The sequence below is a fragment of the Hylobates moloch genome, unplaced genomic scaffold (genome assembly GCF_009828535.3).
Source record: "Hylobates moloch isolate HMO894 unplaced genomic scaffold, HMol_V3 SCAFFOLD_1, whole genome shotgun sequence".
NCBI classification, from domain to species: domain Eukaryota; kingdom Metazoa; phylum Chordata; class Mammalia; order Primates; family Hylobatidae; genus Hylobates; species Hylobates moloch.
In genome coordinates, this window is record NW_026652276.1 from 71104500 (window position 1) to 71131278 (window position 26779).

The 26779-nt window shown below is 38.4% G+C and overlaps 1 protein-coding gene across 9 annotated transcripts in view; it reads left to right on the forward strand.

The window, feature by feature from the left end:
* Window positions 1-26779, forward strand: part of METTL8 (methyltransferase 8, tRNA N3-cytidine) — a 120568-nt gene that overhangs the window by 64680 nt on the left and 29109 nt on the right. For all 9 annotated transcript variants that reach the window (XR_009214261.1, XM_032755411.2, XM_058441258.1 and 6 more), the window contains one exon: window positions 9527-9618. Coding sequence is in view for 8 of the 9 variants with exons in the window: in XM_032755411.2 (XP_032611302.1) it covers window positions 9527-9618 (92 nt within the window). In the remaining variant the exon portion in view is untranslated. The remainder of the gene's footprint in view (window positions 1-9526; window positions 9619-26779) is intronic.

Genomic DNA, 26779 nt, shown 5'->3' on the forward strand with positions numbered 1-26779 from the left:
ATTTTTTTTTTTAGATAGAGTCTCGCTGTGTTGCCCAGGCTGGAGTGCAATGGCATGATCTCGGCTCACTGCTTCCGAGGTTCAAGCGAGTACTACTAGTACTACTTGGGTACTCCCAAGTAGCTGGGATTATAGGCATGCACCACCATGCCCAGGTAATTTTTGTATTTTTAGTAGAGACAGGGTTTAACCATGTTGGTCAGACTGGTCTTGAACTCCTGACCTCATGATCCGCCCGCCTTGGCCTCCCAAAGTGCTAGGATTACAGGTGTGAGCCACCGTGACCAGCCTAATTGAATAATTTTTTGTATCCAATTTTTACTTCCTCTACTGGCATTTAGCCATATGTCTTTGCATTCTGTTTTACGAATTATTTCAAGGCAATAGTTTCAAACATTTTGGTCTCAGGACCCCTTTACACTCTTAAATTACTAAGAACCCCAAAGACTTCTTATTGATATGGATTATGTCTATTGATATTTTCTGTATTAGAAATTAAAACTCAAACATGAAAACATTTATTAATTCCAAAACAATAATGAATCCATTACATATTAACATAAATTACATATTTTAATGTAAATGTATATTCCCAAAAGTGTAATGCAAAGAGTGGCATTGCTGTAAATATTTGCAAGTCTCTTTAATGTCTGCCTTAATGGAAGAAATTGGATTCTCATATCCTCTTGAATAATATGAAGATAATTTGGCCTCTCATAGATACGTGCTTACAAAGGAGAGGAGTTTTTTTTTTGTTTTGTTTTTTGTTTTTTTGTTTTTTTTTTGTTTTGTTTTTGAGACAGAGTCTTGCTCTCTTGCCCAGGCTGGAGTACAGTGGCGCGATCTCGGCTCACTGCAAGCCCCACCTGCCGGGTTCATGCCATTCTCCTGCCTCAGCCTCCAGAGTAGCTGGGACTACAGGCAACCACCACCACTCCCGGCTAATTTTTTGTATTTTTTAGTGGAGACGGGGTTTCACCATGTTAGCCAGGATGGTCTCGATCTCCTGACCTCATGATCCGCCCGCCTCGGCCTCCCAAAGTGCTGGGATTACAGGCGTGAGCCACCGTGTCCGGCCAGAGAGGAGTTTTTAATAGCCTTTATCAGATAATTGTGGATTTTTTTTTTGATATTACACTAAATCTCAATAGTGGTAGTTTCTTAGTTGCAATATGGCATATGAAACCATATCACGGAACTTTTTATATTCTGCCATATATATTTTTTTTTTTCAAGACCAGGTCTCGCTATGTTACGCAAGCTGGCTGTGAGCTCCTGGGCTCAAGCCATTCTCCTGCCTCAGCCTCCCGAGTAGCTGGGACTACAAGAGCACTCCACAGGGCCTGGCTCTATATTCTGCCATATTATGATACACTGGTATACCTTGCACTTTGGATAGATCCTTTACCTATGCATGATTTATAACATCATGCATGGATAATTTGGAAAATATTGGTTCCCTGTTTGATGTAGATCTTCTAAATGTTGACACATTTTATTATAAAATATTTAAAAATCACATGAAACCAGTCTCATCAGGAAAATCTGTATTGGGAAGCTATCAAACTCATGGTGGTGGACACACGCTTTCCAGAAGTCTAATTTTTGCTTGGAAGCACAAAATTTATTTTTGCAAACACATACTGTAATTTGTTTTTCTTAATGTTATAGGCTCATTTTGTTTACTTTTGAGAAACTATATGCCAAATACCCAAGTCTAAATAACTATAGCTTTATCAGTAGTTGCTCTTTCAAGTAAAAATAGCATTCCATGAAAAAAGCAGCTAGTTCAGCTCACAGTTCATGAGTGCTTTTCCTCAGTCAAGCCAGCCATTGTACTTCAGTACAGAAGTGCATGCTTTCCATCTTGTCACATAGACTATTAAAAAGATTTGTACCCTAGGTTCAATATTTCATAAAATTAATAGTTTTTACTGCTTCATCAATCAGCGAAATCGAAAATTTTTTAATTGTTTAATTTTGGTAAAAATTGTTATATTCTTTGCTGCTCACTGGATGGTGGCAGAGAATATGACAGTTAACACATTTTGGTGCCACTGCCTTCTTTCATTCCAAGGCAGTTGTAGTTTTACCCCTCATTGTTTTTATACCATCACTGCAAATGTCAACACAGTGAAAGAGCAAAACACAGTATTGCTATGAGAATAGTTTTGATTCTCATACTGTGGTTCTCAATTTGAGAACCACAGCTCTAGACATTACAATGTGCTTTGTCAACTTAGTGTAGTCTATTAGAATTAATGTTGTGCCACCTAACATAAAATTAACCTTACAACAATATATTTCTACTTATCATCCCTCCAACATTTGTGATATTGTTGTCATATAGTTTACCTCTATGTATAAATGCTATAATCATTGTTTTTATTTTTGTTATATACAGTTAGTTGGGTTTTTTAAAAGAAATTTAAAGTTTTTAAAAAGATTATTTTATAATTACCCACATATTTACCACTTCTGGTCTATTTTTTTCACCCTGTAGATCTCAGACTCCATGTGGTCCCCTTTTCCTTTAACCTGAAGATCTTTAACATTTCTTGTAGTGCAAATTCTGCTGGTAACAAATTCTCTCAAATTTTGTTTATCTGAAAATGTCTTTATTTTACAAATTTGAAAGATCTTTTTACTGCATGTGAAATTCAGGGTTGACACATCTCTCCCATCCCCGTGCCCGACATAAGATGTCCTTGCTTTATCTTCTGGCCTTCATTATCATTGTTTCTGATGAGAAATCAGCTGTAGTTTGCATTTCTTTTCCCACTGTATATAGTAGCTACTTTTCAAATGTATCTTTATCTTTGATTTTTATCAGTTTTCTCTGTATTTATATTGCCTGGGGTTTGCTGTGTTTCCTGCCTGATCTATTGAGTGTTTCTTTTTCTTCTTTCTTCTTTTTATCTTCAAATTTGGAAAAATTTTAGTCAGTATTTCTTTATTATTATTTTTAACTCATTTTCTTTCTCTTTTCTATTTCTGGGCTTTCAATTTATGTGTTTGTTAGACCAATTGGTATTATCCCACAGGTTACTGAGACTCATACTTTTTTTCAATCTTTGTCTCTCTGGTCTTCAGTTTGAATAATTTCCACATCTGTCATTAAGTTTACTGACCCATTCTCTCCAGTGTCTGTCAGCTGTTAAGCCTCCCAGTTTTTTTTGTGTGTGTGTGACAGGGTTTCACTCTGTCACCCAGGCTGGAGTGGTGTGATTATGGCTCACTGCAACCTCAACTTCCTGTACTCAAGCGATTCTTCTACCTCAGCCTCCCAAAGTGCTGGGATTACAGGTGTGAGCTACCATGCCCACCTGAGCCTACTCAACTCATTATTTCAGATAGTGTGTATGGGTTTGTTCTAGAATTTCCTTTTTAAAAAAAAAAAGTTTTCATTTTTTTCTGAGATTTCTTCCATCTATGTATTCATTCTGTCCATCTTTTTCTTTAAATCTTTTAACATATTTTTCAATGCTGTTTTAAAGTCCTTGTGTACTAATTCCAACATTTGGTTTTCTCAAAGTCTATATTTATTGACTGACTTTTCTCTTGATTTGCATGTCTAGTAGTGTTTGATTATATGGTGTACATTATGGATAATATCTTCTATGGAGTCCGGATTATGTTGTCTTCCTTTAAAGATGTCGAGTCTTTTCTGGCAAGTGGTTGAATTTCTGCCAGCTCCTTCTTGGATCAGGTTTGATTTTAGGTGTTGTTTGGGTGGGACTATTTTGATAATGTCCGGAGTCTAGTTTGGTTCTTCTTCCTATGGCATGGGATTTCTAGGGTCTTAACTAAATATTCAAGGTGCTCAGATAGATCTTTCCACTGTGGCTTAGCCAGAACTCCAGTGTCACCAAGCACTGTACTACCTATCTCGTCAGTTCTCTTTTCTCTACCCTCATTCCTAGAATCCTCTCTCTTCTACTAGTCCCTGTGGTAACTCTGCCTGTAGATGAGCAGCTAGGACTAGCTGAAAACCTTAGGAGAACTCTTGTAGACTTCAGGGGCCCTCTTGTCTGTCCATCTCCCTCTTCAGTATCCTGTTGCACAAACTCTCACCACCTCTGCAACTCTGAACTCTGATCTCTGCCTTCTCAACTCATGAAACTGCCACTCAGTGAGACAGCCTCTCTGCACCACAGTCTAGAATGTGTCCCCAGACAGAACAGGTGGATGTGGGGACTCACCTTTTGTGTTTTTCTTCTCTTAAGGATCAGTCTTGCCCTGTCTGAAGTGTAGTCCAGTGTTTAAAAGCAGTTGCTTTATTTTATCCAGCTTTATAATTATTTGTGGCAGGAGGGTAAGTCCATTGCCAGGTACTCTGTCATGGCCAAAATCATAAGTCCTATACCAGAGTTTTAAGTCATAATTATGTTGAAGATTTTGTAGTATATAGAAAAATGTGTGTGTGTTTGTTTGTGTAACTGTGTAATAAATATGCCTTTGTGTTGGAGAAACCAGCCCCATACCACCCGGCAGGTACCCAGAGTCCAGCGGAGACAAAGGAATTAGAAAGAGACAGAATAAGAGTTTAAAAGGTGGGTCCAGGAGACCAGAGCATGGTGGCTTGCTCCACGGCCCCAAGCTCTCGGCCTCCACCCAATTTATTGGTTTACAAGTTCTTTGTTCTTAGGGCAAATGGGTGGGGTAGGAAGGGATGAGGAAAAGGATTAATCAGTGAAGGAGAAATCATGAGTCATTCAATAAGATGTATAGCAGTGGCGGTTTCTGGGAATTTCCTCGAGCAAAGTAGTCTCTAAACTACTTAAGATCTTTAACTTATCGGGACTAAAATGGGTGGGAGTGGGTTTCAGGAGAAGCCAAGATGTTTGATTATACTCTACTGCTTCAAAGGAGTGTTATTTCCCCGAGCAACCTGTGGAATGCTGTTGGGGCATAAAGACATGAAGGCAATAAGGAGACTTTTCTCCTCAGAGGCCGCCCATGGCTCCCCATGGGTGTCTCACACAGGGGAGACCAACTCATCTGGCATCCCAGAAACTCTCTTTCCCACACTTTGTTATAGAATTAAGAATTATTGAAATAGTCTTAGGCTGAAAGTAATAGACTCTATTTTTTGCTTTAACCTAAGAATAAATATTTTCTTTTTAATTCCCTAGTCATCTAATACATTTGTCAAATTTGTCAAATATCATTGACTTATAGAACAAAGTTGTGTTCTATAGTGAGGCCATCACATGCATAGTAAATGACAAAGACAGGAAAATAGTTTATATTGGGTACTTTGGTTTATATCTGATTATTAAAAGTTATAACAGGAAGCAACACTATATTCAGCAGAATTTTCTCTAGGTAATATTATCAAAAACTTTAGTATCCAACTTAAATAATTTGTGTGTGTGTGTGTATGTGTGTGTAACTTTTCCAAATCAAACCAAATGCACAATTATTTAGATTACTATTGCCATCAACTAAAAGCTAAATCAAGGAAACATTATTCAATTATACTATACATATGGAAGGAATAAGAAATATATATAAACTATATATACAAACAAATTATAGGACATGTAAAAATTTGTCTTACTCAAAAATCTGTTTTTGAGGTTTTTTTCTCAAATTCAAATTTTCATGAAAAGTATATTTTGTACTTTCTGCTCAAGTTTCTTTTTTATATCTTTCCTTTTTTAAGAAAACATAACTTCCTTCTTATTATAAGGGTTTATGGCTTTTTCCTCATGAAGGGTAAAGTTTTAAAGACAATTGTTGTATGTCTTAAACATAGAGTACAGGTTTTACATATAGTTTTTAAAAAATTATCTCTAGTTGAAGCTGCTTTACGATATTAAGGAAATTTAAGATAGTTTGTTCTTACTCCTATCCAAACATAATTGGTTTTAGTTCACCACTTAGAATCTTCACCCAGTGTGTATATAATTTTAAACAGTTGTAATTATAATACGTATATAATTTGGCCGGGTGCATGGTGGCTCACGCCTGTAATCCTAGCACTTTAGGAGGCTGAGGCAGGCAAATCACCTGAGGTCAGGAGTTCGAGACCAGCCTGGCCAACATGGTGAAACCCCATCTCTACTAAAAATAAAAAAATTAGCCGGGTATGGTGGCACACGCCTATAATCCCAGCTACTTGGGAGGCTGAGGCAGGAGAATTGCTTGAACATGGGAGGTGGAGGTTGCAGTGAGCCAAGATTGTGCCACCACACTCCAGCCTGGGCAACACAGCAAGACTCCATCTCAAAAAAAAAAAGATAAATATATATATAAGTTGGGGATCTACTTTTTTAACTTCATGTTATTTTATAAATACTTTTCCATATTGTCATATAATAGTCATATTTATTATCTTAATGTCTGTATAATATTCCTTTGATTTACTATAATTTTTTCATTCCCCTATCACTGAAGTTGTTTCTAATTTTTTGCTATTAATATTATATTTAGTGTTCCAGTGATTATCTTCATACAAATATTTCCCTGTACAGAATTTCTTAGTTCTTTCGAGTTACTTCATTTCAGTAAGTTCCCAGAAGTACAATTTATTGGCCAAACTCTATAAACCACTTTTTTCCTTTAGTTTTTGTTGCTGTTAAATACTTGATTATTTCCAGTTTGTTTATTATTTGTTTCTATGCTTAAATTCTATTGTAGTTGTATTTATTACTAATAAAAAGTTGTATGATTCTTATTGCCAGCTGTTGGGTTTTGGGATACATGAATCCAGTTTTCCAAAATAAAGAACTGCCATCATAAAGCAGCAGGGCTGGAGGAAGTCCCCATAAATACAGTAGGAACATTTTATAGGTTTCTGTGGGGATTCTGTAACTGTGGTGTAAAAAAAAAAAATCTGTTCTGCAGGAACTTAGGATATACTATTCCCCTCACTTAGCAGTTAAGAAAATGAAGTAACATAAAGAACAGTGTAAGGAAGTTACAGTTAAGAAATAACTGTAAGTTATTAAATAAGAAATAGCAAGTTAAACTAAAAGCTTAAATGCTTAAAGCGGAAGACCACATATATTCTTATTGTCTCACAGCTTGATTCTTCCCAGGGAAATAGATTGTTCTATTTTCTTTCCTATATGTGGTAGAATTTGTAGATGAAAAACTCATCCCTAGCCTTAGAAATACTGTTTTTTCAATAAATAACTTGTTGCCTTTAATTTCACAACTGTCATGTAATTGTATTCAATATAGTATATTTAATATATACACAATTTAAAGTATAGTTGCCAGCCCCAATTTATATGTGATTGATCACAGATGTTAACGTAAGTCAAAATAAGTCAAAACAAAAACTATCCTAACCTTATTTATTAAAGTAAGAGACAAAGTTGTTTAATGGTTATTTGGCTTGTACATGATTGGATTTTTTTTAAATACTGGTGGTTAAACTTTTATCTATGAGACTCTGAAAACATTCTCATTCACTTTTCCTGGAGACTGCAGCATACCAATTTTGATTTATTTATTTATTTTTATTTTTTTAAGGAAAATAGTTTCGCACCTTCGGTGGTGTATTTATAGCCAGGTCACTGGAATATACCCTCTCATATCTGATAGTATAAGCATTACTTAAAATAGTACCATGCTTATCATCATTCCACCCAATGTAACTCCATATTCTGTCATTGTTACTCCCACTTTCCTAGATACTCAGTTTTAAGAGCTTGGAATCATTCATGACGCTTACACTTCTTCTCCAATATCTAGTTAATCTCTAGGTCTTAATTGCAGTGTTTTCAGTGTCTCCCTCTCCCCCTTTCCTTCCTGTTCTCCATTGCTACCACTTTAGTTGTGGGACTCATTACTCCTAGACCATTCCAACAGTCTAATTGGTCGCATTTCCTCCAGTCCTTCGCGACTTCATTGTGTCTCGCATACTACTTAACTGTTCAGCCCCACATTTAAGATCCTCTGAAATCTGACCGTTACCCAGCTCCCAACTTCATCTGCAATAGTCCAAGAGAACCAGTCAAAATGGAGTTTTTTAACTGTTCCCTGTATGCACTGTCTGTATTGTCAGCTTCTGAGTGACATGAATTTGCTCTACCACTTTTCCTCCTAACCTGAGCCCAAACCTACCTTCTCTTAAGCCTTCCTATTTGCCCCAGCTGCATGAATTGGCTGCACTCCCCTTCATCAGGTACTAGCCATGCATGCTTCACTGTATTATCATTTACTTATTGTTTACCTGGCTGCACTAGGAGAATATAAACCCAAGATGGGCAAACATTACATCTTAAGTCTCTCTGTGTCCCCCACTGCCGTGGTAGAAAATAATAGGCTAATAGTTGAGAAGATGGACTTTTAAGTGACACAAACCTAGGTGAATTCTGGTTCTGCCACTTCATGGCTATATGACCTTGAATAAGTTATTAAATTTCTGTTAGCCACTATGCAAAGTAGGCATGATTATAACCCTATCAAAGGGTTTTTGAAAGGATTACATAAGACATATATATGTAATGTGCTTATTACAATACCTGATATGTAATAAATAAATGATGGTAATTATTATAATTATAATTATGATCATCCTAACTGCTCAATGTTTGTCGGTCACAGCATGATGCACTTCCAAGAACTGTATAATTTATCCCTTCTCATCAGTCAGGTGACTACATATATCATATGATAATAGTGTTAGGGGTTTTTCTTTTAGGCTACATGCAACTTGAATATGGGTGTGTAATTTTTTTATTGTTTAGTGATAAAAAATTATTCCTGGCTTATTCCAGGAAATGGCTTTACTTATAGTCTAACTTATTGCAAAAACAAATGCAAACTTTGTGAAAACAAAACTTAAAAAATATTACCTTTCTTGTATACAGTTGTTGCTTCTATTACAAGAAAGACATTTATTTGCAGCAGAAAATAATATCTTCTCATATAGGGAGAGTAGATTCTGAAACTAAAAATACTTATAGAAAGTGCCAGAACTTAGAAAGATGACCTTTTCACGTGCTGCATCAAGTACTCTATCACTTAAATGCAAATGAATCATTTTATGGAAGTTAAAGTAGCTAATAAGAAAAATAAATCTAAAGTTACTTTAAAAATTGCAGGCTAAGTACAAAACATTTTAAAACTTTGATCTCTTTGACGGCAAAGTGTTAGAATACAAGTGTTGTAAGAGGAGCATTTAAAAACTACTGAAGAATGTTCTGTTCATAAATTAACAAAAAGGCAAATAAATTTAGTCTTAGAGTAAAAACCGGCAAACCATACCAGCACCCAAATAGTCATACACCAGGGTGTTCTGAGGACATTACTTTAGCAGCCATTTCCCAGAGATAGCTGGGGCTTGCAGCACAACCACATTTAAACAGAAGAATCGTAGGAATTCCAGGGTTGTACCAGCGCCATAAGTAGGAACATCTGACACAAAATGTATTCATTCCATGTGGAATTAGTCTGTATCATTTGTCTTCAGCTAATCTAGAATGAAAGATGTGGTTCCTTGTCACCTTTTTTCTGCCTTCTTCAATGATAAAGCATATTTTACAATCTTTTTATTTTTTTTTAATAGGGATCACATGCAGTGGTCTAAGGAAGAAGAAGCAGCAGCCAGAAAAAAAGTAAAGGAAAACTCAGCTGTGCGAGTCCTTCTGGAAGAGCAAGGTAGCCAACTGTGTGCTGTAGCTCCTAGAGCCAGAGCTTTATTCACTTTTCCTCCTCCTCGTGTCATTGCTTCTGCGAGTTCTTAGCCTCTCCTGATGCCAGTCCACTTGTTCCATTTGGTAGAATTCCCAGTTTTTCCAGTGTAGTGGGACCGAAGTTAATGAAATTTGTATTCACCCTATAATTGGGTCTTTGAGTAGTCATATTATTGCTTTTTCTGGGAGATATACACATGGGTGGCATTTCAAACAAAATATGAAAACATGATTTTAAACTTTTCCACTTGCTATGCTGCTATTACTCTGCTATTATGCATTTCACTTCCTAGGAACTTTGAACAAATTTATAAACTTTGCGCAAAGAAGATAAAGTCACATCAAAATGGTGCTGAAGTTTTAGGATAAATATAGTTTCAGTAAGGATTGAAGGCAGTTTTCTTGAAGGCCTTTATATTTAAGTTTAATTTAGGTAAAGCCTTGACCACCTTCATAAATGGCTTTTAAAAAATTGGCCTATGCTACCATCAGAAAAACTCAGGAGCTGGCGCGGTGGCTCATACCTGTAATCTCAGCACTTTGGGTGGCCGAGGTGGGCAGATCATGAGGTCAAGAGATCGAGAAACCCTGTCTCTACTAAAAATAACAAAAATTAGCTGGGCGTGGTGGCACATGCCTGTAGTCCCAGCTACTCAGGAGGGTGAGGCAGGAGAATCACTTGAACTCGAGAGGCAGAGGTTGCAGTGAGCCAAGATCACACCACTGTACTCCAGCCTGGCAACAGAGCGAGACTCTGTCTAAAAAAAAACAAAAAAACAAACAAACAAAAAAACAGGAAATGTTGATTCCATGTTATGGCTGCTATGAATAGAGCTGCAGTAGACATAGGAGTGCAATTATCTCTTTGATATATTGATGTCCTTTCTTTTGGATAAATACCCAGTAGTGGCATTGCTGAATGATATGGTAGTTCTATTTTTACTTTTTTGAGGAAACTCCACACTGTTTTCCATAGTGGTCATACTAATTTACATTCCCACCAACAGTGTATGAATGTTCTCCTTTTTCCACATCCTCACCAGCATCCATTCATTATTCCCTGTCTTTTTGATATACGCCATTTTAGGTGAGGTGAGATGATTATCTCATTGTGGTTTTGATTTGCATTTCTCTGATGATTAGTGATACTGAGCATTTTTTCATATAGCTGTTGGCCATTTGTACGTCTTCTTTTGAGAAATATCTATTCAGATCTTTTGCCTTTTTTTTTTTTTTTTTTTTTTTGAGACAGGGTCTTGTTGCCCAGTCTGGAGTACAGTGATGAGATCGTGGCTCACTGCAGCTTTAATCTGCCCGGGTTCAGGTGATCCTCCCACCTCAGCCCAGGTTGGTCTGAAATTCCTCATCCTCCCAAAGTGCTGGTATTACAGGAGTGAGCCACTGCCCCAACCTTGCCCATTTTTTAATGTGATTTTCGTTTTTTTTTTTTTTGCTGTTGAGTTGTTTGAGCTCCTTAATATATTCCCGTTATTAATCCCTTGTCAAATGGGTAGTTTGCAAATATGATCTTCCATTCTGTGGGTTGTCTCTTCACTTTGTTGATTGTTTCTTTGCTGTACAGGCGCTTGTTAGCGTGATATAATCCCATTTTCTATTTTTGCTTTGTTTGCTTGTGCTTTTGAAATCTTTTGACAAATGGCAAAATAGACAAATAAAAATGCTCCAATGTCCTGGAGCATTTCCCCCAATGTTTTCTTCTAGTAATTTCATAGTTTCAGGTCATAGATTTAAGTCTTTAGTCCATTTTGATTTGATTTTTGTATATAGTAAATGAGAGTCTAGTTTTATTCTTCTGCTTACAGTTTTCCAGTTTTCCCAGCACCATTTATTGAAGAGACTGTCCTTCCCCATTGTATGTACTTGACACCTTTGTCAAAAATGAGTTGGTTGTAAATGCATGGATTTATATTTGGGTTCTCTATTCTCTTCCATCAGTCAATGTGTCTGTTTTTATGCTAGTAAAACATACGCATTGCTAGTAAAACATTGGCTAGTAAACACATGCTAGTAAAACAGTAAAACATTGGCTGTTTTTATGCCAGTTTGGTTACTGTAGCTTTGTATTATGTTTTGAAGTCAGGTAGTATGATGCCTCCAGCTTTGTTCTTTTTTTTTTTTTTTTTTTGAGACGGAGTTTTGCTCTGTTGTCCAGGCCGGAGTGCAATGGCACGATCTCGGCTCACTACAACCTCTGCCTCCCAGGCTCAATCAATTCTCCTGTCTCAGCCTCCTGATTAGCTGGGATTACAGGTGCCCACCACCACAACCAGCTAATTTTTGTATTTTTAGTAGAGATAGGGTTTTGCCATGTTGGCCAGGCTGGTCTTGAACTCCTGACCTCAGGTGATCTGCCCACCTCTGCCTCCCAAAGTGCTGGGATTACAGGTGTGAGCCACTGCACCTGGCCTCAGCTTTGTTCATTTTGCTCAGGATTGCTTTGGCTATTCTGGATCTTTTGGGGTTCTATAAAAATTTTAGGGGCCAGGCACAAGTGGCTCACACTTGTAATCCCAGCATTTTGGGAAACCTAGACTGGAGGATTGCTTGAGCCCAGGAGTTCAAGACCAACTTGGGCAATATGGCTAAAACCTGTCTCTACAAAAAATACAAAAATTAATCAAGTGTTGTGGTCATGCACCTGTAGTCCCAGCTACTCAGGGGGCTGCGGCTGGAGGATCATTTGAACCCGGGAGTTTGAGGCTGCAGTAAGCTGTAATTGTGCCACTGCACTCCAGACTGGGTGACAGAGTGAGAACCTGTCTCAAAAAAAAAAAAAAAGAAAGAAAGAAAGAAAAATTTCAGGATTTTGTTTTCTATTTCTGTGAAGAATGTCATAGGTATTTTGATTGGGATTCCATTGAATGTATAAATTGCTTTGGGTAGAATTGTCATTTTAACAATATTAATTATTTGGACCCATCAGCATGGAATATCTTCCCATTTTTTAATGTCCTCTTTAGTTTCTTTTATGAATGTTTTATAGTTTTCCTTGTATGGATCTTTCACATCTCTGATTAAATTGATTTCTAGGTGTCTTATATTCTTTGTAGCTATTGGAAATGGGATTGCTTTCTTGATTTCTTTTTCAGATTGTTCACTGTCGGCATATTTAAATGCTACTGATTTTTGTGTGTTTATTTTGTATCCTGCAATTTTACTAAATGTATCAGTTCTAACAGTTTTTTGGTGGAGTCTAGGTTTTTCTAAGTTTAAGATCATATTGTTGGCTGGGCACAGGGGCTTACGCCTGTAATCCCAGAACTTTGGGGGGCCAGGGTGGGCAGATCACTTGAGGCCAGCCTGGCCAACAGGGCGAAACCCTATCTCTACTATAAATACAAAAAATTAGCCGGGAATCATGATACATCCCTGTAGTCCCAGCTACTCAGGAGGCTGAGGTGGGAGAATCACTTGAACCCAGGACGCAGAGGTTGCAGTGAGCCGAGATCACTTTTGCACCACTGCACTGCAGCCTGGGTGACAGAGTAAGACCCTGTCTCAAAAACAAAACAAAACAAAACAAAACAAAACATATTGTCTTTGAACAAGGCTAATTTGACTTCTTCCTTTCCAACTTGGCTGCCCTTTATTTCTTTGTCTTGCCTAATTTCTCTGGCCAGGACTTCCAGTATTATGTTAAAGTGGCAAAAGTGGGCATCCTTGCCTGTTCCAGATGGATGAATGGATAAAAAAAAAGTGGTATATATACATAATGGAATACTATTCAGCCATAAAAAAAGAATGAAATGGAGGTCTTTAAGTTAAATAAGTCAAACACAGAAAGACAAATACTGCATGTTTTCATCCATATGTGAGAGCTAAAACAGTGGCTGTTATGAAAATGGAGAATAGATTGGTAATTACCAGAGGCTAGGAAGGGGTGGGGGGTGAAGAGAGATTGATTAATGGGTACAAATACACAGTTAGATAGAAGGAGTAAGACTTCATGTTCAATATAGATCAGTAGGGTGACTAGTTCACAATAATCTACTGAAAATTTCAAAATAGCTAGAGGAGGCCGGATGAGGTGGCTCACACCTATAATCTCAGCACTTTGGGAGCCCAAAGTGGGTGGATCACCTAAGGTCAGGAGTTCAAGACCAGCCTGGCCAACATGGTGAAACCCTATCTCTACCAAAAATATAAAATTAGCCGGGTCTGGTGGCACACACCTGTAGTCCCAGCTACTCGGGAGGCTGAGGCAGGAGAATTGCTTGAACCCAGGAGGCGGAGGTTGCAGTGAGTCAAGATCACGCCATTGCACTCCAGCCTGGGTGACCATCTCAAAAAAAAAAAAAATAGCTAGAAGAGAATAAATGTTCCTAGCATGAAGAAAGGACAAAAAGGTGCGGTTCCAAGATGGCTGAATAGGAACAGCTCCAGTCTACAGCTCCTAGCATGAGCAATGCAGAAGATGGGTGATTTCTGTATTTCCAACTGAGGTACCAGGTTCATGTCACTGGTTGGACAGTGGGTGGATGCAGCCCACAGAGCGTGAGCAGAAGCAGGGCGAGGCATCACCTCACCTGGGAAGTGCAAGGGTTCAGGGAATTCCCTTTCCTAGCCAAGGGAAGCCATGACAGACGGCACCTGGAAAATCAGGTCACTCCCACCCTAATACTGCGCTTTTCCAACAGTCTTAGCAAATGGCACACCAGGAGATTATATCCTGTGCCTGGCTTGGAGGGTACCACACCCACGGAGCCTCGCTCATTGCTAGCACAGCAGTCTGACATCGAACTGCAAGGCAGCAGGGAGGCTGGGGAGGGGCGCCTGCCATTGCTGAGGCTTGAGTAGGTAAACAAAGTGGCTGGGAAACTCGAACTGGGTGGAGCCCACCACAGCTCAAGGAGGCCTGCCTGCCTCTGTAGACTCCACCTCTGGGGGTAGGACATAGCTGAATAAAAGGCAGCAGAAGCTTCTGCAGACTTAATTGTCCCGTCTGACAGCTTTGAAGAGAGTACTGGTTCTCCCAGCACAGTTTGAGATCTGAGAAGGGACAGACTGCCTCCTCAAGTGGGTCCCTGACCCCCGAGTGGCCTAACTGGGAGGCACCTCCCAGAAGGGGCCGACTGACACCTCATACGACCAGGTGCCCCTCTGAGATGAAGCTTCCAGAGGAACGATCAGACAGCAACATTTGCCGTTCTGCAATATTTGCTGTTCTGCAGCCTCCACTGGTGATACCTAGGCAAACAGCATCCAGAGTGGACCTCCAGCAAACTCCAACAGACCTGCAGCTGAAGGAAAACTAACAAACAGAAAGGACATCCACACCAAAACCCCATCTGTACGTCACCATCATCAATGACCAAAGGTAGATAAAACCACAAAGATGGGAAGAAACCGGAGCAGAAAAGCTGAAAATTCTAAAAATCAGAGCGCCTCTTCTCCAAAGGAATGCAGTTCCTTGCCAGCAATGGAACAAAGCTGGATGGAGAATGACTTTGACAAGTTGAGAGAAGAAGGCTTCAGACAATAGGTAATAACAAACTTCTCTGAGCTAAAGGAGGATGTTCGAACCCATCGCAAGGAAGCTAAAAACCTTGAAAAAAGATTAGACAAATGGCTAACTAGAATAAACAGCGTAGAGAAGTCCTTAAAAGACCTGATGGAGCTGAAAACCATGGCATGAGAACTACGTGACACATACACAAGCTACTGACCAAATCAGTAGCTGATTTGGTCAAGTGGAAGAAAGGGTATCAGTGATTGAAGATCAAATGAATGAAATGAAGTGAAAAGAGAAGCTGAGAGAAAAAAGAGTAAAAAGAAATGAACAAAGCCTCCAAGAAATGTGGGACTATGTGAAAAGACCAAATCTACGTCTGATTGGTGTACCTGAAAGTGACGGGGAGAATGGAACCAAGTTGGAAAACACTCTCAGGATATTATCCAGGAGAACTTCCCCAATCTAGCAAGGCAGGCCAACATTCAAATTCAGGCAATACACAGAATGCCACAAAGATACTCCTCGAGAAGAGCAACTCCAAGACACATAATTGTCAGATTCACCAAGGTTGAAATGAAGGAAAAAATGTTAAGGGCAGCCAGAGAGAAAGATCAGGGTTACCCACAAAGGGAAACCCGTCAGACTAACAATGGATCTCCCGGCAGAAACTCTACAAGCCAGAAGAGAGAGGGGGCCAATATGCAACATTCTTAAAGAAAAGAACTTTCAACCCAGAATTTCATATCCAGCCAAACTAAGCTTTATAAGTGAAGGAGAAATAAAATCCTTTACAGACAAGCAAATGCTGAGAGATTCTGTCACCACCAGGCCTGCCCTACAAGAGCTCCTGAAGGAAGCACTAAACATGGAAAGGAACAACGGGTACCAGCCATTGCAAAAACATGCCAAGTTGTAAAGACTATCGATGCTAGGAAGAAACTGCATCAACTAACGGGCAAAATAACCAGCTAACATCATAATGACAGGATCAAATTCACACCTAACAATATTAACCTTAAATGTAAATGGGCTAAATGCTCCAATTAAAAGACACAGACTGGCAAATTGGATAAAGAGTCAAGACCTATCAGTGTGCTGTATTCAGGAGACCCATCTCAGGTGCAGAGACCCACATAGGCTTACAATAAAGGGATGGAGGAAGATCTACAAAGCAAATGGAAAACAAAAAAAAAAGCAGGGGTTGTAATCCTAGTATCTGATAAAACAGACTTTAAACCAACAAAGATCAGAAGAGACAAAGAAGGCCATTACATAATGGTAAAAGGATCAATTCAACAAGAAGAGCTAACTATCCTAAATATATATGCACCCAATACAGGAGCACCCAAATTTATAAAGCAAGTCCTTAGAGACCTACAAAGAGACTCCTACACAATAATAATGGGAGACTTTAACACCCCACTGTCAACATTAGACAGATCAACGAGACAGAAAGTTAACAAGGATATCCAGGAATTGAACTCAGCTCTGCACCAAGTGGACGTAATAGACATCTACAGAACTCCACCCCAAATCAACAGAATATACATTCTTCTCAGCACCACATCACACTTATTCCAAAACTGACCACATAGTTGGAAGTAAAGCACTCCTCAGCAAATGTAAAAGAACAGAAATTATAACAAACTGTCTCTCAGACTACAGTGCAATCAAACTAGAACTCAGGATTAAGAAACTCACCTAAACCGCCCAACTACATGGAAACTGAACAACCTGCTCCTGAATGACTAGTGGGTATATAACGAAATGAAGGCAGAAATAAAGATGTTCTTTGAAACCAATGAGAACAAAGATACAAATACCAGAATCTCTGGGACACATTTAAAGCAGTGTGTAAAGGGAAATTTATAGCACTAAATGCCCACAAGAGAAAGCAGGAAAGATCTAAAATTGACACCCTAACATCACAATTAAAAGAACTAGAGAAGCAAGAGCTAACACATTCAAAAGCTAGCAGAAGGCAAGAAATAACTAAGATCAGAGCAGAACTGAAGGAGATAGAGACACAAAAAACCCTTCAAAAAATCAATGAATCCAGGAGCTGGTTTTTTGAAAAGATCAACAAAATTGATAGACTGCTAGCAAGACTAATAAAGAAGAAAAGAGAGAAGAATCAAATAGATGCAATAAAAAATGATAAAGGGGATATCACCACCGATCCCACAGAAATACAAACTACCATCAGAGAATACTATAAACATCTCTATGCAAATAAACTAGAAAATCTAGAAGAAATGGATAAATTCCTGGACACATACACCCTCCCAAGACTAAACCAGGAAGAAGCTGAATCCCTGAATAGACCAATAACAGGCTCTGAAATTGAGGCAATAATTAAGAGCCTACCAACCAAAAAAAGTCCAGGACCAGATGGATTCACAGCCGAATTTTACCAGAGGTACGAAGAGGAGCTGTTACCATTCCTTCTGAAACTATTCCAATCAATAGAAAAAGAGGGAATCCTCCCTAACTCATTTTATGAGGCCAGCATCATCCTGATACCAAAGCCTGGCAGAGACACAACAAAAAAAGAGAATTTTAGACCAATATCCTTAATGAACATCGATGTGAAAATCCTAAATAAAATACTGGCAAACCAAATCCCGCAGCACATCAAAAAGCTTATCCACCATGATCAAATGGGCTTCATCCCTGGGAGGCAAGGCTGGTTCAACATACACAAATCAATAAATGTAATCCATCATATTGACAGAACCAAAGATAAAAACCACATGATTATCTCAATAGATGCAGAAAAGGCCTTCGACAAAATTCGGCAGCCCTTCGTGCTAAAAAAACTCTCAATAAATTAGGTATTGATGGGACGTATCTCAAAATAATAGGAGCTATTTACAACAAACCCATGGCCAATATTACACTGAATGGGCAAAAACTGGAAGCATTCCCTTTGAAAACTGGCACAAGACAGGGATGCCCTCTCTCACCACTTCTATTCAACATAGTGTTGGAAAGCTCTGGCCAGGGCAATCAGGCAAGAGAAAGAAATAAAGTGTATTCAATTAGGAAAAGAGGAAGTCAAATTGTCCCAGTTTGCAGATGACATGATTGTATATTTAGAAAACCCCATCGTCTCAGCCCAAAATCTCCTTAAGCTAATAAGCAACTTCAGCAAAGTCTCAGGATGCAAAATCAATGTTCAAAAATCACAAGCATTCCTATACACCAATAACAGACAAACAGAGAGCCAAATCATGAGTGAACTCCCATTCACAATTGCTTCAAAGAGAATAAAATACTTAGGAATCCAACTTACAAGGGATGTGAAGGACCTCTTCAAGGAGAACTACAAACCACTGCTCAACGAAATAAAAGAGGACACAAACAAATGGAAGAATGTTCCATGCTCATGGATAGGAAGAATCAATATCGTGAAAATGGCCATACTATCGATGACTTTCTTCACAGAATTAGAAAAAACTACTTTAAAGTTCATATGGAACCAAAAAAGAGCCTGCATTGCCAAGACAATCCTAAGCCAAAAGAACAAAGCTAGAGGCATCACGCTACCTGACTTCAAACTATGCTACAAGCCTACAGTAACCAAAACAGCATGGTACTGGTACCAAAACATAAATATAGACCAATGAAACAGAACAGAGCCCTCAGAAATAATACCACACATCTACAACCATCTGATCTTTGACAAACCTGTCAAAAACAAGAAATGGGGAAAGGATTCCCTATTTAATAAATGGTGCTGGGAAACTGGCTAGCCATATTAGAAAGCCGAAACGGGATCCCTTCCTTACACCTTATTCAAAAATTAATTCCAGATGGATTAAAGACTTAAATGTTAGATCTAAAACCATAAAAACCCTAGAAGAAAACCTAGACAATACCATTCAGGACATAGGCATGTGCAAGGACTTCATGTCTAAAACACCAAAAGCAATGGCAACAAAAGCCAAAATTGACAAATGGGATCTAATTAAACTAAAGAGCTTCTGCACAGCAAAAGAAACTACCATCAGAGTGAACAGGCAACCTACAGAATGGGAGAAAATTTTTGCAATCTACTCATTTGACAAAGGGCTAATATCCAGAATCTGCGAAGAACTTAAATGAGTTTACAAGAAAAAATCAAACAACCCCATCAAAAAGTGGGCAAAGGATATGAACAGACACTTCTCAAAAGAAGACATTTATGCAGCCAACAGACACATGAAAAAATGCTCATCATCACTGGCCATCAGAGAAATGCAAATCAAAACCACAATGAGATACCATCTCACACCAGTTAGAATGGCGATCATTAAAATGTCAGGAAACAACAGGTGCTGGAGAGGATGTGGAGAAATAGAAACACTTTGACACTGTTGGTGGGACTGTAAACTAGTTCAACCATGTGGAAGATAGTGTAGCGATTCCTTAAGGATCTAGAACTAGAAATATTATTTGATCCAGTCATCCCATTATTGGGTATATACCCAAAGGATTATAAATCATGCTGCTATAAAGACACATGCATATGTATGTTTATTGCGGCACTATTCACAATAGCAAAAACTTGGAACCAACCCAAATGTCCATCGATGATAGACTGGATTAAGAAAATGTGGCACATATACACCACAGAATACTATGCAGCCATAAAAAAGGATGAGTTCATGTCCTTTGTAGGGACATGGATGAAGCTGGAAACCATCGTTCTGAGCAAACTATTGCAAGGACAGAAAACCAAACACCACATGTTCTCACTCGTAGGTGGGAATTGAACAATGAGAACACTTTGGACACAGGATGGGGAACATCATACACCGGGGCCTATTGTGGGGTGGCGGTAGTGGGGAGGGATAGCATTAGGAGATATACCTAATGTAAATGACGAGTTAATGGGTGCAGCACACCAACATGGCGCAAGTACACATATGTAACAAACCTGCACATTGTGCACAGTACCCTAGAACTTAAAGTATAATAATAATAATAAAAGAAAAGACAAATATTTAGGTTGATGGATATCCCAATTACACTGATTAGAAGATATTAAATTATGACATGTACTCTGAAAATATTTATATCTATTATATATCAATAAAAATAAATAAATGTTTTATAAACCTGACAATGACAAGCATTGACAAGGCTTTGGAGAAATTGGAGCCCTTGTGTATTGTTGGGTAACATTGTAAAATGGTGTGGCTGCTATGGAAAACGGTATGGAAGTTCCTAAAAAAAATAAAAAATAGAACTGCCATATGACCCAGCAATCCCACCTCTGGGTTATATGCAAAAAATTGAAAGCAAAGTCTCAAAGAGATATTTGCACAGCTCTGTTCATAGCAGCACTATTCACAATAGGCAAAAGGTGGAAGTACCCTAAAATGCCCATCATCAGAGGAATGGTTAAAACAAATGTGGTATATACATAAAATGGAATCGTATTCTGGCTTAAAAAGGAAAGAAATCCTGTCACATACTACAACATGGATGAACCTTGAGGACTTGATGCTAAGTGAAATAAGACATCACAAAAAGACAACTACTGTATGATTCCACTTATTTGAGACATCTAAAGTAGTCAAATTCATAGAACAAAAAATGGTGGTTGCCAAGGGCTCGGGAAATTGGGGAAATATTAAGAGAACTTAAGACAAGTCCCTCTTAATCCTACTGTTCTGACATAATTGTTTTTAGTTCACCATTTAGAACTTTTACCCAATGTGTATATAATTTTAAGCAGTTGTAATTATAATACATATATAATTTGGAGATCTACTTTTTTAACCTCATGTTATTTTGTAAATAAACACTTTCCATAAAAGGGGGAGTTGTCATTTAATTGGTATGTAGTTAATAGTTTAGCAAGATAAAAACATCCTGGAGGTCTGTTTCACAACAATATGAATATACTTTACTGAACTATACATTTTAAAATAGTTAAGATGTTAAATTTTACATTATGTGGTTTTTAATCACAATTTTTTAAAAAAGCACACTACAAACAAAAGAACTTGGCCTGTGTCGTCCTCATTGCACAGCTGGGAACCCACAGACACTTTGCCCAACTCTTATATTCTCTCTATAGGACTTTCTGCCTAATTTTTTAAAAATGATTTATCCCTTAGAACATGTTGTTTCTTTTTTTCTTTTTAAAAATAGTTTATAAAATAGACACAGAAATTTATACAACTCATAAATGAATTCTCACATAGTTCAATGAATTTTCACAAAGTTAACACACCTATGTAAACATCACCCATATCAAGAAACAGAATATTACTATTAACCCAGAAGCTTCCATGTGCTTCTTCCCAATTGTAGTACTCCCCCGACCCCTGACCCCACTAATCCCACAAATAGTGGCCCATAAGAGCCACTATTCTGGCTTCTAATACAATAGATTAGTTTTGCCAGAACAACTTGGTTCTGGTCATCATTTTTTGGTCACTCTTGTGGCAACATCAGTGTAACCGTTAGATGAAGCAAGGGTCAGCAGACTAGTCTATGGTCCAAATCCAGCCTGCTGCCTGTTTTTGTAAATAAAGTTTATTGGAACACAGACACACTCATTTGCTGACATACTGTCTATGGTTACTTTTGAGCTATAGTGTCACAGTAGTTGCAACAAAGACTGTTGCAGCTGGCCCACAGAGACTAAAATACTATCTGGCCCATTACAGAAAAAGGTTTCCAACCCCTGAGATTGAATTTTGTTTCTAGATTGATCAGCTGTCCTGGAACTCCCCAGGGAAAGATGTTAGCATTCCTCTGTGTAAACCAAGTATAAGGAAGATCACTAATCCCACTGGTAGTGAATTATTGTTCTGGTGACTTTAGTCTACAAATTGAGGCCAAAGTTTGAAGCAACGGTAGTTGGGGAGCCTAAGCTAATGAGACTGCCCTCATTAGCTGCCGTTACCTATTGAAGAGGGCAGTGCCTATCTATCTTATCTTCTGGTATCATTTGCTATTCCGTAGAGGCAGTTCTCTATCCTCCTCCTTTTTTTTTTTTTTTTTTTTTTTTGAGACAGAGTCTCGCTCTGTCTCCCAGGCTGGAGTGCAGTGGCGCAATCTCGGCTCACTGCAAGCTCCACCTCCCGGGTTCAAGCCATTCTCCTGCCTCAGCCTCTCCGAGTAGCTGGGACTACAGGCGCCCGCCACCACGCCCGGCTAATTTTTTGTATTTTTAGTAGAGACGGGGTTTCACCATGGTCTTGATCTCCTGACCTCGGGATCCGCCCGCCTCGGCTTCCGAAAGTGCTGGGATTACAAGCGTGAGCCACCGCGCCCGGCCTTCCATCCTCCTCCTAAGCTCCTTATTGTATCCTGGAGAGTGGACAGAAACGAAGAGCACCTGATCCACAATGACATCATTCTATTTTTATGAGCTTCAACCACGAAGTCCTTGAGGGGAATATGGCCAGGGAGTATTAGGGTTGGATTCTAGGTGCATACCAGTGGCAGTACTGCTTACAAATCAGCCAATATTGCATTCCTTTGCAGGAACTCTGTCACACTGTTTCTGAGGAAGTATAACTGTGCTTCTTTGCCAGCAGCTGCACAGACGTATTTTCCACATTACTCAAGCTTCTGCTGGTGGCCACCTGGATGTGACAGACAGAGTCAAGCCTAAACTGAATTAAAAGTTGTCAGCCATCTTAATTCATTTCCAGGAAGTTAAAAATTATCCACAATATATTTCCTGATAATATGAAAAACCAAGGATTTTTTTGCCCTATTTTGAATGTTTCCGTTTAGAACATAAATAGATGAGCAGTGCTGATAATGTTCCCTTAAAGTCGTCTGTATGTGGCTGCCTATTTTGTCCTATTTATGTTAACAATGAACTTGGTGAAGCTAATGAGAAGGTTATTTTAGGGCCTTGGAAACCGCAGTAAAGGAAAATGACAGTTCCCATAGAACCGTGCATAGTGTGACTGAAACAGAAAGGTGGTGACTGGCCTCTCTCTGTAGAAGCAGGAAAGGCAGGCAGGAGAGGGTTGATGATACCACTTTGAAGCACTTGATTTGCTTATTAGTATGTCCAGTCTCTTTCTGTGCAAGTTTTCTGACTGCTGCGGAGACACAGAACAAAAAATTCCATTTCAAAGTGACTCAAAGAGATAAAGGCTTCTGCTAGGTCCCTTCTGCATCCCCTCTGTAACACTTCAGTGTGGTGGGCTTCATACCTGTCAGGGGACCACTGCAGGGAGAAGGAACACATTATGGGGGTGACCATCTTATCACACGTAAGCAAGGGCACACAGAGCAATAACTGCGGCTGCCCGGAGGGTGGCAAAGGAAGAATACTTTTGTTCTGAGGAACCATTTGAGTGGCAGGACGTTACAGTGAGAGCCATCCAGCGCAATTTCTGTAGGGATCACAGACGTGCCAGTCTGCAGCACCCTGGGTGAGGCTTCAGGTTTGATATTTAATGTCTCTGATGAATACGGGTCAAGGCAAATAGATTGTTTAAAAGCTCTACTTTCAAACACTGTGAGAACCCAGAGGAAGCAGTGACCTGGCTCTTCGGCAAGTGCCTCTGTGAACCACCATCTTTTCTAATCTAGGAGAGTCCTAAATCTTTGAAAGAGCCAGTGTTCTCCCATCACAGAGTATTCTATATGCAGATTATTATACAGCAGGAGCACTGTTTACTGATCTTATCTCACTTTATTTTAATGCAACTGGGAGGAAGTACTGGTTGTTCTCCCATGCTGGCCAACTCTCTGGCACATTTCTTTTGGTCTCTGTGTCTCAGGCTCTCCTGTCACTCCCATTTCCCATTTCTCACCTATTGTCTCAGCTGTTGGTGAGAACTGAAGTCAGGAAACACTCTCACAATCTGAAAGTAAGAAATTATTCATCACAAATAATAGTCTTGCTGCAGGATGGTTGACATTTCATTTTTGTGATTAAAATGTATATGGCATTTGGGACCGGATGTGGTGGCTCACACCTGTAATCCCAACACTTTGGGAGGCCAAGGTGGGAGGATCTCTTGAGCCCAGGAATTTGAGACCAGCCTGAGCAACAGTGAGACCCCATCTCTACAAATATGTAAAAGTTAACCAGGCGTGGTTGTGCGTGCTTGTAGTCCTAGCTACTTGGGAGGCTGAAATGGGAGGATCACTTGAGCCCAGGAGGTCAAGGCTGCACTGAGCTGTGATTGCACCACTGCACTCTAGGCTGGGCACAGAGTAAGCCCCTGTCTCAAAAAAAAAAAAAAAAGTATAGATCCAGGCCCTCATTTCTTTCAATAAGATTGCCCAGATTAATGATTTTTAATTCCACATTTCCTTTTTGTAATTTATTTTCAATTTTACTATAGCTCAAATTTATTTTAAAAGCAAGTTAATTCAGAGAAATGAAAGATACATTTGGCAATCTTTGAGTTAACATAATTATATTTTATAATTTCCTAAAAAGCATCTCCAGTGTGTCATATCTCAGTTATTTAGCAAATGTAATGAGTCTTTTAAACTGAATAACAAAAGCAGCTGCTATATTTACTTTAAAATATCATGTAATTAACTATCTACCTATGGAAAGTTATCTATGTCAAGCAAAAGAATGAGTCTCACTATACTTTACTTTGTGAATACCTTACCATTGAGAGGATGTTCTATGTGAAAAAAAATAGAGAAAGAGAGTAGCTAACAGTTTTATGCTTATAAATTTAGGTTATTTGTTTATAAGTTGGCTTTGCTTGTTTAAAATTTTATGCAGTGCTCTTAGAAACATACTTTTAATTTCATAAGTTTAGGAGTTTTCTTTTATTAGACAATGAATTTTCTCACTGATGTGTGGAAATTTCCAACTTTGAGAGCTCAGGTATTTGCGTAATTGATGTGCAAAAATAACTTTAAATTGCTTTTTGTTACGTGGAAACTTAGAATAAATTTTCATAATTCATATTAATCATATTATATATGTCATACATAAATGGTTTAATTCAGTTTCTTAGTTGTGATGTTCAGTGTGATTCAGAATGAATTCTGAATATGTAAGGATGGTTAGCGTGCATATTCCTTCTTTCCCTCAGCAATATTGAATTTAATAAGTGAATAATTGAGAAGTTGCTTCATTGGGCTGTAGTTAAACAGATCGCTACATCCCTCTTACTGCCACTGGCATAAAGCAATTAACTCTGAATCACCAACCTAAGAAAGAAAAATATTTTCCTCCAAGAAAAATTTGTCATTAATACACCTGTTTAGAAAGTCAGTTAAACAAGATGAAGACAGGGCAGATTTCTCCACACTATATTATTTTATCATTCCTGACCTGCCTTACCAGCAGCTTGATACTGAATTTTTTACTCATGGTCAGAGCAGTAATTCCTCCATTTCCCGTTAACGCAGATACTCTTGCAGTTCAGGAAATTAAATCATACACTGAAGGTGTTTGTTTTCTCATAATCATAATTATGATGATTGACCAAGCCATGGGGTCTCAGAAGCTCTCACACATTACTGGGAACTATGGAGTTGCCAGCATTGATTGGAGAAGCTGCTGAAAGCCAAATTCCAGACACTGGTGCTGCTTCTCTGTTTTGCTTCTGTCCCACAAACCCATATATTCTCATAGAGCATTTAATGTTCCTATTGCTCATCAGTTCATCATATAACTGCATGGTTTATATTTCTTATAATTTAAAGTATGCAGTTTGATTAATTATGTATTTCTGATCTGTCTTAATGAAGGGCAATTCCAATCAGCATTATTTTTACAATGTATTTACACTGATTGTAAGCCACACTGAGGTTTTAATTTCAACTTGATACTTCATAATTGAGAAGAAAGTATGAATCAGAAAAGCAGAGATGATTTTCAGGGGGTTCATATTGACTTTGCGTTCGGGAGGCAGTGTAGTATAATGGGTGAGAGCATGGCTTTAGAGTTTAGCAGACTTAGGCTAGGTCTTGACTCTGCTCTTTCTGGCTGGGTGACCTTGGGGAAATTCTTTATTCCCTCTGACATTGAATTTCTTTCTCTGCAAATTGGAATGATAAAATCTATCTGAGAGATACTGCTAGGATTAAATGGGGGAAAAATCCAAGTAAAGCATTTGACATAGTGCGTAGCCCATAATAAACACGTAATATGTGTTATTCTTGTCATTTTTAATGCTACTATTATTGGTATAATTTATGTAATTATCTGATTTCTTTTCTCCTAATTTCTGAGTGGGAAATAGTTGGAAAAGGCTTGAAAATATGTATATTAGCAAACCCTGACTATTATCTTCTAATAGTAATCAAGTTCTTTTTACAGATTACATAGGCTAGAGTTGAATTTAGATGCTTGACATGTTTGGTTTCTGAACCAGATTGCAGTCACGTCACTACAGATTCATTTTCTCTGTAAATTGTAAAAATTAAAACAGTAGTACAGACTCATGTTTAAAACAGCAATCTGATCCAAGATTTTGTAGTCTGTAGAATTGATAATGTTTAATGTTCTCCATAAATTCATGGCGCTTAATAGGAAAGTACATAGAATTTTTAGAGCTTAAACAGACTTTAGAGATACTACTCTAATTCAAACCCGTCATCAAATGAGGAAATTCTGTAGGCAATTTGAATGAAGAATTTAGCCAAGATTCTTTATCTTTGTGTAAGAAGTAGATACAGCTTTGCAAAAGAAAGAGCTACCTAATAATGA